Source organism: Colobus angolensis, unplaced genomic scaffold, assembly GCF_000951035.1.
Source record: "Colobus angolensis palliatus isolate OR3802 unplaced genomic scaffold, Cang.pa_1.0 Scaffold170, whole genome shotgun sequence".
Classification (NCBI taxonomy): domain Eukaryota; kingdom Metazoa; phylum Chordata; class Mammalia; order Primates; family Cercopithecidae; genus Colobus; species Colobus angolensis.
The window spans coordinates 1,344,808-1,361,727 of NW_012114822.1; the positions used below are offsets into that span (position 1 = coordinate 1,344,808).

Consider the following 16,920-nt stretch of genomic DNA (forward strand, 5'->3'; position numbering starts at 1 on the left):
TGGGCGGGGCGCAGAGGGGGCGCGCCGGAAGTGGGCGGGGCGTCGTGGGCGGGGGGCGTCGTGGCGGGCGCGCCCAGGGCGGGGTCAGAGCGAGATGTCCCCTCCCCGGACTAGATCACTTGGGAACTTGAGGGCCACAGGGGTCCCAGGGCTGTCCGGGCTCTGAAACGCAGAGTGCAGGTCAATACAACTTCCTCTCCGCACCGCCGCCCGCGCTGGCGCTTGGAGACGTGGTCTGCAAACGTCGTGCATTAGGCACTGGCTGGGGACTGTGTGGATAAGTGAGGGTGGGCGCAACTCATGTTATTCTGGGCTCGGGACCATTTCTAACAGTATTAGAGACAGATGATTGGCTTCCGCTGAATGTTCCAGATTAACCTAGTGATCCTGAGGGCACCATGTTTCTCTGAGAAAGTAGTTGAAATAGGAAGTCCATTTCAGGTATTTGTCACATGGGGTTGGGTTAGGTTCCCGCATCCTCATGTTTTCCTCGGTAACACAAATATTTGTCCCTGCAGATCATATTATAATCTGCTTACGAGAGCCTTGGCATCAAGACTGTAGTTCCTTCATTTCTGTATTTTCAGGCCCTAGCACAGAATAGGTCCTCAGGTTTTGGTCGAAGGGAGGGAAGCACAAATCTGAACGCAGTGAGTTACCTTGTATATATCTGTCACTGAAATATTCCTACCAACACAGTTACCTACATCAAAAAATAAAACACTATAGGTGTTTGGTCATTGGTGGGTCTCTTAAATGAGAAGTGAAAAATACAGTACTTAAATACTATGCTGTTTTTTCCAACTCTAAATAGAATACTTCGAAAAGGGAAACGTTAGTATATATTCGAATACACGAGACTGTCACAAAGGCGGTGGGATTTCAGCTGGGTACTAGCAGAAAATAACTTTGCAAGTAAGGGTTGGACAAACACCATGAACAAAGACAGCAGTGAAAATGGACACAGTGTGCACAGACCACCTACAGGGTGCAGGTTGGGTACAAGTGAAAAGAAGACTGAATAAAGAGGGTAAACAAGAAAAATGTCATTTAATTGTAATGGGCCCTGGAAACCATTGACTCACGGACTTGTGAGATCCGTGCTGCACAATTTCTCTGGCAGTAGCGGCCAGATGGATTAGATGGAAGAGGGAGCACTAGGGAGATAAGGAGAGGCTCTGCAGTGAAAGGGAATGGAGCAGCGATGACACCATACTCAGAAAGGAGGACGTTCGTCATCTGCTGGAAAATGCCTTTTGGAAGACTTCAGAGGATTGTAACTGAAAAGGTGAATTAAATTAGTGTCTTTATCTTTCAAATAACTGCACTGCCTTACACAAATGATTGATATGTTGAGCGGCGCCTGGAAAGATAGGCGAAAAGCTCTCTGAATGGTGGCTGGAAGACATTTTTTCTTTCATGGACCTAGCTGAAACAATGTAACATTCAATGTCAAAACATTACATCTGGATCAGAAGGAAATACTTGACATTATTACATATGTTTTGAAACATGTGTCCATCACCTTAGATTTCACTACCCAGTCACATTAAAGCAAAACACACACGTAGTATGGGGAAATTTTCTTCATTTTTAATTTACAGCAGAAAGAATATAAAGCATTCAGAAAACATTTTCCATATTTTAAGGGCAATTCAAAACATTTTGCATGGTTTCCAGCAGCTGAGTTCTTCAACAGATCCATTGATTCAATGATGCTTTACATGCACAATTACAAAAATAAAACTTACAAAAAAGAAGACATCTAGACTAGTTTTACATGCAAGTCTCAGGGACCCCCCATTGGGCGCCAACTACTGTGTGGAACTGCCATAAGCGACCGTGCAGCCAGAGAGGGGTTCGTGTTATTGTCTTTATTTCGTTCACACAGTACAGCTGATTTCGAATGGGTAACAAGAATAGCAATTAAATCTTCAGGAGATAGAATAAGATTAGCTATTAATTTTATAATGAAATCCTACTCCTGGCACTTGGGAATTCAGATTATCCAAGAAAGCTGCGCTTACCTATCATCTTATATTCGAAATTAAGATTCATAACCAAGAAAAAGCGGTCAGAAATGCTTCGTTTCAGTGGAAGTGCCTTTTTGCCTCACCTAGGATTCACAGTTGTACTGGTAGGTTACACCGGTAGGCTTCAAACCTACTTCCTATCCCCTCCATGAGAACCCTCTTAATTCTATGGAAATCTCTATCATCTGTCACTTTCTAACGTATTCAGCTAATAATGTAACATGTGAAACATTTAAAAAAAAAAACGTGAGGGTTAAAGCAAATCCACTGAGGTCATTACTCTGGTCAAAGATCAGTTATTTGTACCATAATACATGGAATAAACATATCTAAATTCAGTATTACTAGAGGATATTCTGAAAGAGCTGGCTTTCACGTTCTATTCTCGTTTATGAATGCAGTTGTGTTTGTAAATTACTCAGTGTCCTCCTATAGGTCAAACTGTGTAAAATAATAGGTATCTGGGGGACTGCAACAGCTGCAACATAACCCACACATTTAAAAACAAAATTGAGTCAGGTCAGTTTACAAATGTGCAGGTGGCTACTAGTTGTGGGGCTGTCACTGTTGTCAAAGCTGATCACAAGCAGAAAGACATATACTGTACAGTAATTCGAGGTTGGCAGTGAAAGGAAGTAATTAAAAAACAAGTACAATTATAGAAAAGGCACCAAGAGCACTGACCCCAGTTTTTACCACAATCTTTTTGTATCTACCTTCCTTCCAAAGACACCAGTTTAAAAGCTTATTTGTGAATATTTTTAGGCTTCACAACAAGCCTTGAGTTTTAACTCACAGTTGGCAGCCAGAACCAAGAAAAAACATCTCAGCTTTACACCAACTGATCCTCAAACGTAACCTGGGAATTTTAAACTGGCATCAGCAAATGCAAACTTTATCCTCTCAATTTAACATTAGTAGTTTAATTGTTAAAAGCATCAGATTTCTTTGGCTCCTCATTATGTGGAAATAGTAATATACCATGCCATCTCTAAAAGACCAGTCTGCATCTTTTTCCTTTTATTTTTTTGTGTGCAATTTTATTACATTTTCTGATTTCCAGCAGGAGATATGGAAACGTGACATTTTTCTACTTTTCATACTATTTCTTTTGTCAGGTTTTTAAATCATTCTAAGTGTTCTTTGTTGGAGTGAGTGGATGGTGTTAAGCTACATACTGATTCATCTTATGATTATCTGTTTTGCAAAAGTAACTTAATTTTCTTAAGCAGTATTAGCATTCACATTACTTGGCACCATTGGCAAAAAAAATTTAAATAAAGTAAACTAAACTCCTGGTAGCCAAAATTAAATGTAAACATATCCTTTTTTTAAGTAATGTTACTCTGCCTTTTTTCCTAAGTCTAAATACAATAGCTCTTTTTTTTTTTTTTTTGCAGTTTAGTCATGCTTTAGCAAAATGTTCTTCTAAAGAACATTTAAAATAAAGTACTCTTATAGTGAAATAAAGTTTTTTTGTTTCATTTTACAGACCATAGCCACTAATGCTTTGCTTTTGTTCATTTCTTTTTTCTTGATTTCATGCACATATCTCTTTGTTTTAATATATACAATATATACAAACAGTACATCCACATTTTTCTCGCTCATTCAGACAAAACTATACAAATAATTTTATCTTGCCATGTTATTGACCTTTGTGAATAAAATATTTAGCAATTAATATAATCCCTTTCAAATATTTTTTCACTTTTCATTTCTACCTTCTATATATACACAGAAACTGCTCAGTTTGGATGAGATATAGCCAAAAACATGGAATTTACTGGCCAGAACGCAGCACCACGCTGATCGTTTAGGTGGCAAATGTCCAGGCAAGGTTCATGATTCCTTAGAATTACTACAGCTTCCAAGGTTACTAAAAAAGGCTACATGCTTTACCAATTCTTAAGTAATTCTCATTGCACATGAAAGTAAGGCAAAAAAATTAAAGTGCTGAACATGAAAAAGGGGACAAGATGATTACTACCCTCGCAGGTTCTTGGAAGGTGGTGGGGACAAGAAAGTAATTTAAACTCTGTGAGCTGCTTCTCATTATTTCCCATGCATTACCCGTTTACCACACACCTGCCCCTCTGCAAATTTCCACAAGACATTAAAAACCTGCAGATTTCAAAAGTTGCATTAAGTGTGCTGTAGAGATTAAAACAAACAAACAAACAAACAAAAATAAACAGTGAAGGAAATGAGAACACACGGACCCAATAAAGATTTTTGTATGATCTAAGCCCTCCACTGAGAATCAATCCCAAAGATTCAGCTTCTTGGAAATAACCGGCAGGTGCAGGAACAGCATTCTTTTTTTTGTTGCTAGTATAGCCCCACCTTTTCTTATCTATATTTTTGGTATAAATATTTGTACAGTTCCACACGATGTTTGAATACAGCCCTATATGAGAAGGAAATGGCTTCTTCCTGAGAAGAGGAAGCCTCTTTCAATTCCTCCTGGTGTCTTGATTTCCCGTGATCCAACAGAAGATTGAGTTCCAAGATGTCTTGCTGATCAAATTAAAAGTTGTCCATGAAAGTGCAAATGCAATGACCAAAACATTCCTGTTAAAATCCTGCAGCTGATCTCCCCAAAACTGCAGAGGGATTTTGTGTGTGTGTGTGTACGTGTGTGTGTGTGCGTGTGTGTGTTGTTGCATGTCTCTGCTAAAAACAGAAATGAAAACAGTCTGAAAAGCAATGTCACATTGCTAAGGGATGCTGCTGTATGTCTTCAAGTTCCTTGGCCTTTTTCAATTCTTTCACTCTGGAAAAGAAACAAAACAAAACAGCAGGCGATAACTCTATAGTGAATTGCGACCAAATAAAGAAAAGGGGTATTACCACACCCTCTGAACTGAAGAGCCAAGACTAAAACCCTTTTTGAGGATTGATGGCAAAAGAAACTCCTGTGAAATTGTTGGAGAAAATATTCAAAGAAAAGATGTGACCCTTCTCAAGGTGAAAAAAAAAATCATTCTAAAGCTTTGCTCTACATCAAGTGCTCTAAGAATACAGCAAAATCAAAGTCTAATGTATTAAATCAAGTGTGACAATCACATGTTTTATCTTAATAAAAATTTATTCAAATAACTTTCTTTTTAGTCTGGTGGACCACCATTAATGTCCTATCACTCCATGTGATGTAAATTAGGGAAACTGTACATGCATTTATTTAGCTTTTTTTTTTTTTTTTTTGAGACAGTCTTGCCCTGTCGCCCAGGCTGGAGTGCAATGGCGCCATCTCGGCTCACTGCAACCTCCGCCTCCCAGGTTCATGTCATTCTCCTGCCTCAGCCTCTCGAGTAGCTGGGACTATAGGCGCCCACCACCATGCCTGGCTAATTTTCTGTATTTTTTGGTAGAGATGGGGTTTCACTTGTGATCCGCCCACCTCGGCCTCCCAAAGTGCTGGGATTACAGGCGTTAGCCACCGTGCCCAGCCTATTTAGCTTTTAATATATCTAAGGATTAAGTTACTATTGCTTTGTTCATAGACTCAAGATTGTTAGCTTTTTTTTTTTTTGAGACAGAGTCTCACTCTGCCACCCAGGCTGGAGTGCAGTGGCCGGATCTCAGCTCACTGCAAGCTCCACCTCCTGGGTTTACACCATTCTCCTGCCTCAGCCTCCCAAGTAGCTGGGACTACAGGCGCCCGCCACGTCGCCTGGCTAGTTTTTTGTATTTTTTAGTAGAGACGGGGTTTCACCGGGTTAGCCAGGATGGTCTCGATCTCCTGACCTTGTGATCCGCCCGTCTCGGCCTCCCAAAGTGCTGGGATTACAGGCTTGAGCCACCGCGCCCGGCCGATTGTTAGCTTTCTTGAACCTAATCATACATCTGTACAACTCTACTCCTTCACATAGGTTTTGTGGAGGCTTTGATTTTTATAATTCCTTACTTTCCTCCCATTCCACATTATAACTTAAAAAGACATTCAGGTTCCTCTTCCCAGTGATCCCAGATGGACAGCCATAGGGTGCGATACTGATAAGGTACTTTGTTCTATTCATCAAACATACTGTAGTAAACAAATTTAAGTAACGTTGTTACAGACTGAGTCATGGAAAGTTCACATCAGCAAATTACTTATTAATTATCACTGCCGATCTGTAACTTTTAATATAAAAATCAGTCTCAGTTTTTTTGGATATGGCCACCTGATGCAGATGGGGTGCTGGGGAAGCAGCTGTCCGCTCTAGGAGTATTTCTCTATACTCACAATTACAAACCTGCCTTAATAGCAGGATGATCAAATGGAAGGCAATGCATGTGGTGTAAGTCACAGTTTGTGGTACTGCATACCATATAACATTTGTTTCCCAAAAATGGGTGTGAGAGGCTAATTTTAGCCAAATAGGAGCAACAGTTTCTTAGGACACCCATACTCTTCTGCAACAGCATGACCAGGAAAAGGTGGATTTGTCATGGTGCTATACAGAGGGCCATAATCTCAAATATATTTTTCTAATTCCCTAAGAGTCTCTCATTATCTTAAGTTATACCAGTAAAGTAAAACTCTTTTTTTTTTTTTTTTTTTTTGAGACGGGGTCTAACTCTGTTGCCCAGGCTGGAGTGCAGTGGTGCGATCTCGGCTCACTGCAACTTCTGCCTCCTGGGTTCAAGTGATTCTCCTGCCTCAGCCTCCCGAGTAGCTGGGATTACAGGAATGCACCACCACGCTCAGCTAATTTTTGTATTTTTAGTAGAGATGACGTTCTGCCATGTTGGCCACGCTGGTCTTGAACTCCTGAGTTCAAGTGATCTGCCCACCTCAGCCTCCCAAAGTGCTTGAATTACAGGCATGAGCCACCAGGCCCGGCCTCAAGTAAAACTTGATAATAGGCAGAAAGAAAATATTGTGAAAAAACCAGCAATCAGTTATTGCTATACTGTATAGGTTGAGAGTCTGGAATGGCATATATGCTATAACAGCAATTTAAGAAAACATTTATATTTACCACTTCCCAGCAGAATCATTTCTGAGTATTCTGCAAAGTTGATATAATCTCTTCACAGAGAAGATGCTCTCTTTTAGAAGAAAAGCTTTATGATGTTATCAGTGATACTAAAAAGAATTATAATATTTGAAAACTTGCTTATTTGTCTGATTTACTTACTACATATACCAAGCGCTAGCTTGGTTCTAGCGTGATGTCTACAAAGTGACAGTGACAGACAGTCTATCTCTGAAACTGCTGAATCTTTTCTTGTTAACAGGTACAGTTAGAATACATTGCTATGTTCATGAGTAGATCCAAATATAACTAAGTTTTAAATTTTTAAATTAAATATACCATGGATTAATCTGGGTCATATTACAGTATAGAATTGTACATCACTAGAGGTCCCTAATTTTGGACATGCATACTTGATAAATAAATGGCTTTTTAAAAATTGAAACATGCTACAGTCTGTTCAATTTTTAAACATGCAGTATCTATACTAACATCCCTTTGGCTGGAAATGCAAGGCATGCACTGATGCCAACTTTGCTTCTGGACATGCAATATCGGTACTTGTGCAGACCTATCTGCTGAATTTTCGCAGCCTGTGCATGCTACTTCAAATGCTACGTTTTCTTTCTGCACTAGCACAGAACTCATTCACAAATATGCGACAGTGACTCCATCACTGATGAGATGTCTAGAATTTGAGGAATTCTGAACTCAAAATCTGATAGCATAAACACAAAGATGTCATACATTCACAATTTTTCTAGAATGAACAGGGATGCTTTAGAAATATTAAGTTCATCTTTGAGATGAAATAAAAAGGAGAGTGAATTATAAACCAGAAATGTTTTATGTGGTTTCATACCAAAGAATCTATAATCAGCTGGTCAGGGTAGGTATACCCTAAAACATTTTTCTTTTAATTAAAATGGTCACATTTGTTTTTGCAGTTTTTTCAGTTTCTTTCAGAACTAATTAAAAAGTTGCTTTCATAAGGTTTTAAAGTTGTCATGTAAATACTCTGCTATGAAATTAGTGATGGCCTCACAGACCACTACGTTAAGGAGAGGTGCATGTCCACATACAATATCTACATAGGGAAAATGAGAACACTGCAATTTTCAGATATATTTTCCAGGCTTTCATGACTCCTGAGTTAAAGTGGAGAATTTAGTTCTTAGCTTCATGATAAAGTTATCATAGTATGCTAGCATTATACATGACATCAAAATGACTTAAATGGCACAAATTTTTTTTTACAGAAAGCCGTTCAAGGAGGAATTAGAAAAAAAGAAAAGGAAAAAATGAAAGAGAATACATATTAAATTCCAATAACTATACAGGTTACATAGTATCTGTTACTTTATGTAGTCCTCACAACACTGCCATTAGCTCCAATTTGGAAATGCAGAACCTGAGATGTATAGGAATTAAGCAATCTGCCCCAGTTCACACAGTTAATAAATGGCAGAACAGGTAATTGAGCCCAGGTTTGTCTGACTTCTAAACCTATAGTTTCAACATTCCGCTGCCTCTAAAAATATCTCCCAGGATAACACAGAAATTTTTTAAAAATCATATTTTATTGTTTTTTCCAAAAGATTTTATAAGAAACATGCATTTGGAAAATTTCCATGGTATGATATGAAATTAACAACACTTACATTTTCTCAACTCTAAGGTGTCATCTTTTTTTTTTTTTTTTGAGACGGAGTCTCGCTCTGTCGCCCAGGCTGAAGTGCAGTGGCCGGATCTCAGCTCACTGCAAGCTCCGCCTCCCGGGTTTATGCCATTCTCCTGCCTCAGCCTCCCGAGTAGCTGGGACTAAAGGCGCCCGCCACCTCGCCCGGCTAGTTTTTTGTATTTTTTAGTAGAGACAGGGTTTCACCGTGTTAGCCAGGATGGTCTCGATCTCCTGACCTCGTGATCTGCCCGTCTCGGCCTCCCAAAGTGCTGGGATTACAGGCATGAGCCACCGCGCCCGGCCGGTGTCATCTTTTATAATACACTATATTGATTTTATTAATAAAAAACCTTCTTGATGGGGGAAGACCCTCACATAAAATGTACTTATTGATTTTACGACACAATTATTTAGAATCCTAAAACATGTGAAAAGAACGTGTTTAAGAATCAAGGGAGATTTTTAGCCTCATTCTCCAATTTGCAATTTATAGACCATATTGATGTTAACTTACTTCTAAAAGTTAACATGAAATTCGGAGACTTACTATCTGCCCTAGTGAAATCATAAATGAAGTTTTATGTTACTTGAGGGTAGATTATTAGGATGAGACAGTGGTGCTTAATTTTTGTTTTGTTTTAAATCAAATGTCAACTGGATAAAATAATGTTTGAATGTTACATTGCCTCTAAAGAAACAGAAAACAATCACATCACCAAAGTGATTTAGAGTAACATATACTAGAATTTTACAACAAATTTTAAGAAATAGATGTTTCAAATCAGAGTGTTTCAAATGGTTAAATTTAAGATCACCTTGTTATTAGTCAAGGACATGAATGATTATTCAGGCAGATGTTAATAAAAAATAAATCTTTACCAATGAGAAGGATACAAAATAGAAGTTTAACCATTACCATCTCTGGGTGATTCTCCTTGGTTATTTGTATTTCCAGAATTCACTACAATTAGTATGTGCTGCTTTTGTAATAATAATTATTCCTGCTTGTTAGCTTTTATGTTCTTCACTTATTTACAGACAAGGTTGCACAGGCTTGAGTGCAGTGGAACGGTCATAGCTCACTGTGGCCTGGAATTGCTTGGCTCAAGCAATCTTTAGCCTCAGCCTCCTGAGTAGCTGGGACCACAGGCACACATCGCCACACCTGGCTACTTTTTAATTTTTTTTTTTTTGTCTAGACAGGGGATCTAAATATATTGCCCAAGCTGGTCTTGAACTCCTGGCCTCAAGCAATTCTCCTGCCTCAGCCCCAAAAATTACTGAGATTATAGGCATGAGTTGCTTGTTAGTCTTAAAAAAAAAAAAAAAAAAAAAGTGAATTAGACGGTTTTCTATCCATCTGTTACTAATCTGTCTTACAAATGCTGTGATCACATTATGCAAAAACAACTGAAAAATTCAGTGGAAGGAAAAAAAATTCAATTTTGTAGACTGAAGCCAAAATCAATGGACTGAACTGGTTTCATTAACATTACCTATGTTGTAAGCAAATTTTTCGGTATACAAACTTGGTAAATATAGACAAGAATTTTTGAAATTGGAATTAGACTTGAAAATCCAGGACCTGTAGTCACCGTATCTATAGGACTTGGAACACAGGTGCATGAGAAACTTTTGTTATGTTACACAAACTTAGCTAAGGGTTACTGAGTGCTCAGTTCTCTTAAGAAATTACAACTGTTAGACTCATTCAGGGCTAATAAAGAACTGAATCTAAAAATGTCCAGGTTATCTAAAAAAAAAATTATAATTGCACTTCTAAATTCCTTTACACAGAAGACAGGCAAAGCAGTATTCCCCGAGCTCATAGAGGCAATGCAGGACAGAAGCTACAGTTCCCACAGCGCCAGTGCTGCCCTCAGGAAAGCTGCACGGCCACATTTCTGACTCGTATCAGTAACTTGCAAAGTAGAACTCTTATTGGCTCTGACTTAAGTAATTAGAATAGTAAGACTGACCTGTGACCATTCAGCTATTAACATTAAAGACAATCCCAGTATTTCCCCAAGCATTCTAGGCTGAGAATAATCACCACTCTGGGATACCATTGTAGTCTCAATTCCCCCTCCCCAAAAAGTTGCATCGTAATGTACTGAAGTGATGTCGTAAGCAACAGCACTGAAAGCCAGCAAAAGCCCACAGGGTTTACTTCCATCAGACGTCCAATGATCATTTATGAATCAATGAAGTAGGCCTGCTTCAGAAACTTGTAGCAAACAATGGCTCCATGGGTAAAGCGTAAGGCAAAGCTGCTTCATTACATCTACTCAGTGATGCTCAGCCAGAGAAATGTCTCATGAGTCAGTGGAGTTCAGCGGGAATATTCTCGCAATGCTGGACGTCAAAAATAGACAGGGCAGCGGATGCGGCTTTCTGATTATTACCTGTTGCTTTCAGAGCTGCAATAGCTTGTGGGGAATTTAGGAAAAGAGAGATCTTGCCATTTTCCAGAAATCTCATTTGGATTGCAAAACAAAAAAGACAGAGAGGCCCAATAAGAATGACACAGAGCATGTTGTCTGCAATTTAACACACACCACTGTGTTCCAAAAATATTCATTTCCTAAAAGAGGCAAGTGAGACAAAATTACTTTGGAGATTTAAAATACATCCATGACGACACATCCCACGTTCACGTCTTACTTCTCATGAACACATCAGGCCACTTAGAAACTATGCCTCATGCCAAATTGAGCTACAGAAGTGTGAGAACACATTTGTTGACCCTAGAGCACTGTTTACTTCTCAGTACACTTCCCGGCATTGTTAGAGGACTGTCCCTTGGATAAAAGTGTACATAACACAGCCAAAAGTGCAAGCGTAATTTTCAGAACTTGGTAATGACCTAATACAGCTATGACCCGGGGCTGCTCTCAGAAGCGCACAGCAGAGCTGCTCTGTTGAGACCACTACTTACCAGCTTCTGGCAAAGTGTTTGGAAACCCGCTTCTCAAATAAAAAGAAAATACGTTGTTTAAAAATGTGTGAGTAAAAAGTGTTATTTCTTCTTCCTCTAATTAAGGTCTTATTCCAGTAAAATAACTGCACCTGCCTTTACTGAACACAGGTGACTAGGCCAGCAGTTTATAAGAAATAGGTTATTTAAATACTAGCATTCCCACTGCTTTTAATAACACCTGTAGTGACTGTTAGAGTTTATAAAGCCTTCTCACAGGAATAGTGTCTCGTATCGGGAAACGAGGAATTTGTCTAGAAGTTGCTTTTCAGAGAGTGGTGTCTCTCATCTATGAGAACACTTTCTACTGCCCATGAAAAATAAATGTCTTAGAGAAGTGGAAAGTCATTTTCTGTCTAGAAAAAAAGGCATTTTAGTTTTTAGTTTTTATGTCAAGCAAGTCTCAATACTTTGAGGATAAATCTGTTATGTAACTGAACTATCTGCTAACATACGAGGTATCTTGGTTTTTCTTTATGCAACTGAATAATATCCTGTTAGATATATTCAAAATCCAACTGAAAGTATCTTTTCAGCATATGTACTTTAAAAGTTTCTTAAACCTTAAAAATCCTTCAGTCATTTGCTGAGAAATCGCTTTTGTTGATTTAAATAATCTCTTTGTGTAGAACAAAAGTTCTCTCCTAAATACAGCTATTGTGTCCAAGGCAAAAACAAAAACAAAAACAAAAAACCCTGATGATAGTATGGAGAGTTTGTTAATTTCGCTTTAAGTTACTGGATAAATTAAGAGGTAGCCCTGAAGGAAATGGGGGATAAAAATGAGCTGTACTCAGTGAAAAATATTTGGTGCTTTTCCTTAGCCTTTCCCAAGCAAACACAAAACATTTCAAGACACAAGTGGTATTTTCTGATTGCTCTGCTGCTGGAATTCGTCTGTCGTGTCTTAATGCTGCCTTTTTAGATCTGCCCCTGCTCCACTGACATAGGAGTTTGGGTCAGTTTTAGTGTTTTACAAATACTGTCCCCTAAAATTTAATCCTGTAAGTTTTCAAATGTTATTTTTCTTTTCTTTTCTGAGACAGGGTCTCACTCTGTTGCCCAGGCTGGAGTGCAGTGGCATGATCATGACACAGTGTAGCCTCGACCTCCTGGGCTCAAGCAATCCTCCCACCTCAGCCTCCAGTAGCTGGGAAAATACTACTTTTCAATGTATAAATTACCATGTCTTAAATATGGAATACTTTATGAATTAACAAAATAAGTATCTTCTTTAACATAATTTCCAGGACTATAAATCTTCCTCAGAGAATGCTCTGCCTCCCAAGAGTAATTTCAATTTGGGGATTGTTAAAGGGAGTGCCATTGTGACTTCTCTGATGGAAGAATGAGGGAGAGAAGATCTTATTGGTCATCACACAAAGCCATATATACGCTATTCCTCGGTTCAGAGAGTTAGCTAAATATCACCAGGATAGAAGGAACCTTCTCAGCCCCTATCTCTCAAACTTGCGTAGACGTTGTGAGGCATAAGGGGTGTCATGAGATTCCAACTTTCCATGCATGAGTAGGAGTTTGAGGAGTTCACAACAGAATGCAGCAGGCATTAAATAAATTGAGGTTGGGATTCTGGTTTGCACTGAAAAGCACCTTCTGAAAATGTTTCTTACAAACGGTCATTAACATAACAGAAACTAACAAGCTTCAAAAACGCATAAGCAACCACCTCCCGTAAAATGTTGTCCTTGCAGCAGGTGATACTGATTGCATGTAACATGCATGATACTACAACTTGTAGTTAAACTGAACACTAGGGCATGCATCTATTCTCTTGGAGGTTTTTTAAAATGGAAAGAAATATTATCTATATATATGCAGAGGGTGAGAGGGAATAGAGGGAGAAATGGAGATTTTTGTCCTCTTTTTTTCTTACATTTCAAAAACAAACATCTCTGAGCCAGCTCTATCACAAGGGACCCGAAATATTTTAATTGGGAACAATTCCCTAAGTCTAAAGAGGATTAATTAGTTAAGTTTACATAAGAGTATAGCTGCTTTTTTTTTCCTCAAAAAAAAACCAAATTGTTCCTTCAGCAATTATTTATAGTTTTAAATAGATAAGCCTTTAAATTTTTAAAATTTTAAGGCTTTTAAGGCTTTTCTTTTGTTTTTCTTTTGAGACGGAGTCTTGCTCTGCTGCTCAGGCTGGAGTGCAGTGGCACAATCTTGGCTCACTGCAACCTCTGCCTCCCAGGTTCAACAGATTCTCCTGCGCACACCACCACGCCCAGATAATTTTTGTATTTTTAGTAGAGACGTGGTTTACCATGTTGGCCAGGCTGGTCTCGAACTCCTGACCTCAAGTGGTTCAGGTGCCTCGGCCTCCCAAAGTGTTGGGATTACGGGCATGAGCCACCATAGCCGGCCCTTTTAAGGCTTTTAAATCTAGGATTAAGGTCATTATTACAAAGGACTTATAAAAACTAAATTCTTCTATCATCAAGTTGGCACACAACCACCTGTGGGCCAAAATCCAGTCCAGTATCTATTTGTATGTATAAAGTTTTATTAGAACACAGTCATAGCCATTCATTTATGTGTTGTCTGTGGCTGCTTTCCTGCTACATTAAAAGAACTGAGTAGTTGGGACAGACTGTACAGCCCACAAAGCTTAAGGTATTTACTATCTGGCCTTTCAGAAAAACATCTGCCAACTCCTGGGTTAAAATATAATAAAGATTAGCATCAACATAAGTCTAGTTAGATGGGAAATAATATGTCCAGAAACATTAGCAGTTAAAACTGCTAAGAGATTTCTTGAACTATGACCTTTTCTCAGAAATCTTAAAGATGACTAAATAAAGTATTAGTGTAAGGTTGAGAAGAGGGGGCATTGAATATAGTCGAGTTGACAGAATTCCCGTGTTATAATTTCAACTCATTTTTTCTCTTAAGATTATATATAAGAAACAAGTTCTCAAATTAATCTAAATGAATTTAGATTAATTAGATTTTGATAAATTCCATTTCTGGCTTTTTTTTTTTTGAGACAGGGTCTCGCTCTGTTGCTCAGGCTGGAGTGCAGTGGCATGATCACAGCTCACTGCAGCCTCAACTTCCCAGGCTTACATGATCCTCCCACCTCAGCCTCCCGAGTAGCCGGGACTACAGGCATGCCCTACCACGCCTGGTTAGCTTTTGATCTTTTGTAGAGATGGAGTTTCCCTATGTTGCCCAAGCTGGCACTGAACTCCTGGGCTCAAGCAATCCTCCCACCTCAGCCTCCCAGGCTTACGTGATCCTCCCACCTCAGCCTCCCAAAGCGCTGGATTATAGGCATGAGCCATCGTACCTACCCTATTCTTGGCTTTGAAAAAATAGTTTTCTGACACTAAATCTTTGATTAGAACTCAAACACATTATAGTTGCTTCTGGGAGACTTCTGCCTTTTGCCCTGCTTACAAATTAGTATCATATCCTAAAATCTCAGGAACTAAAATTACTCATTGTCATCTCTTTAAAATTCAAAGCCTATTGGAATCCCTACTCTTGTTATGTAGAATATAAACATTTAAGACATTTTACACCACATTTTCATTATTCAGCATTACCATCGAGTGATGGAAGGCCAGTTCACTATTTTATAATGAACGTCCTGGGTTTGTTCTGAAAGGGCAGCCTTATACACTGACTTACCTCACAGCACCAGGGAGGGGGAGATTTAGAAAATGCAACCACAGGAGCAGGGTATAGGGAAACAAGCCATTCTCAGTAAGAAACAGGTTTAAAAAAAAAAAAACCTAGTACCACCTCCTAGTGAGCCTCCTTGCTTTAGACATTTTGACAAAACAGTCATTGAGAAAATTTCATGTGGCAAATTATCTTAATCACAAAAAGCCACTTGCCGAGTGTTTTCATGTAACACAGCCTTACTTGGCCGGGTATGTGGCCTACCAGCCCTGTTTTCGTCCCCAGGCTCCCTCCACCACATCCTAGGCATGCCCTGCAGTGGTTTCGAACGGCCCTCCCTTTTCCTCACTCATGCATTTGTACATCTGATGTCTGTGACTGTTCTCCTGTCATATAAAATAGCAGTGTTAGTAATTAGGGTTAGTTTTTACTTGATTTTATTTCATTCAAAATGGATGTGAAACTTACTGGCATACCTAGGCTGCAGCCCCATGCAAGCAAGCAAAAAGCAAAATACTGAAAATGGAAGAGAAGAGAAACTGGCTAGCAGGCAGCTAAACTCACCCTTTTGTACAGCCTATGGTCCACCAGGGGGCTTTAGACAGTAAAACAACACCAGAGAGCTATTAGCACGTGAGGGTCACAACAGAAATCTTACAAATAGCTTTATTTCAACAGAAAAGAGTATAACATGGTTTCTTTTTTGGAAAGAAAGAAAAGGAGAGTGATGGTGGGGGTATGTGAAATGAGTAGGTAGAAAATTCACCAATTTAAGTCTCAAAAAATTGGGGTCATATGACTTAGAAATGGGACACTTCTGACTGATTCCTGAAGCTACTATCTACCTACCTTTTTGAGAGGGTGTCATATGAGGGTTTCCTTGTTTTTTTTTTTTTTTTTGAGACAGTCTTTCCCTGTCGCCCAGGCTGGAATGCAGTGGTGCAATCTCGGCTCACTGCAACCTCCGCTTCCCAGGTTCAAGAGAGTCTCCTGCCCCAGCCTCCCAAGTAGCTGGGATTACAGGTGCACACCACCACACCCAGCTAATTTTTTATATCTTTAGTAGAGACAGGGTTTCACCACGTTGGCCAGGCTGGTCTTAAACTCCTGACCTCAAGTGATCCGCCCGCCTCGGCCTCCTAAAGTGCTGGGATTACAGGCACGAGCCACCGCACCCAGCCAAGATTTTCTATCTTAATAAGATTTTAATGCTTCTAAGGGACAACAGACATGATAGTTTCTTTTAAAATAACATTAAATAACTCGACCCAGAATGAAAATAGGATTACACACATCCTAAGGAAAATATGAGTTTAAAACAAACTTCCAGGATAGATTTTTAGGATTTCTTCAAGATCCTTAATTGAACATATTAACAGAATATACAGAAATGGGAAGTGAATACTGATCTTAGTGCAGAAGTGATTAAAATCTGCCTGTTTTTCTAACATCTGAACTGTAAATGGTCAAGAGCCAATAACATTTTTTATTTCATTCCAATTAATGCACAGGAATCCAGAGCCCATATCTGATGTTCTCTTCATAATGAACCTGCTTGTTATCCATCTTATGATGTTATTACCAGTTAAAATATACACTTAAGAAAGGCAA

At 39.1% G+C, this 16,920-nt stretch overlaps 1 protein-coding gene across 1 annotated transcript in view; it reads right to left on the reverse strand.

Annotated features, from left to right (window-relative positions):
- Nucleotides 1–1,571: 1,571 nt before the first annotated feature.
- CAMTA1 (calmodulin binding transcription activator 1) overlaps nucleotides 1,572–16,920 on the reverse strand; it is a 938,433-nt gene continuing 923,084 nt past the window's right edge. The window contains exons 22-23 of the mRNA XM_011938305.1: nucleotides 15,874–15,904; nucleotides 1,572–4,809 (exon numbers count right to left, since the gene is read on the reverse strand). Coding sequence (XP_011793695.1) covers nucleotides 4,777–4,809; nucleotides 15,874–15,904 — 64 coding nt within the window. The 3' untranslated portion in view covers nucleotides 1,572–4,776. The remainder of the gene's footprint in view (nucleotides 4,810–15,873; nucleotides 15,905–16,920) is intronic.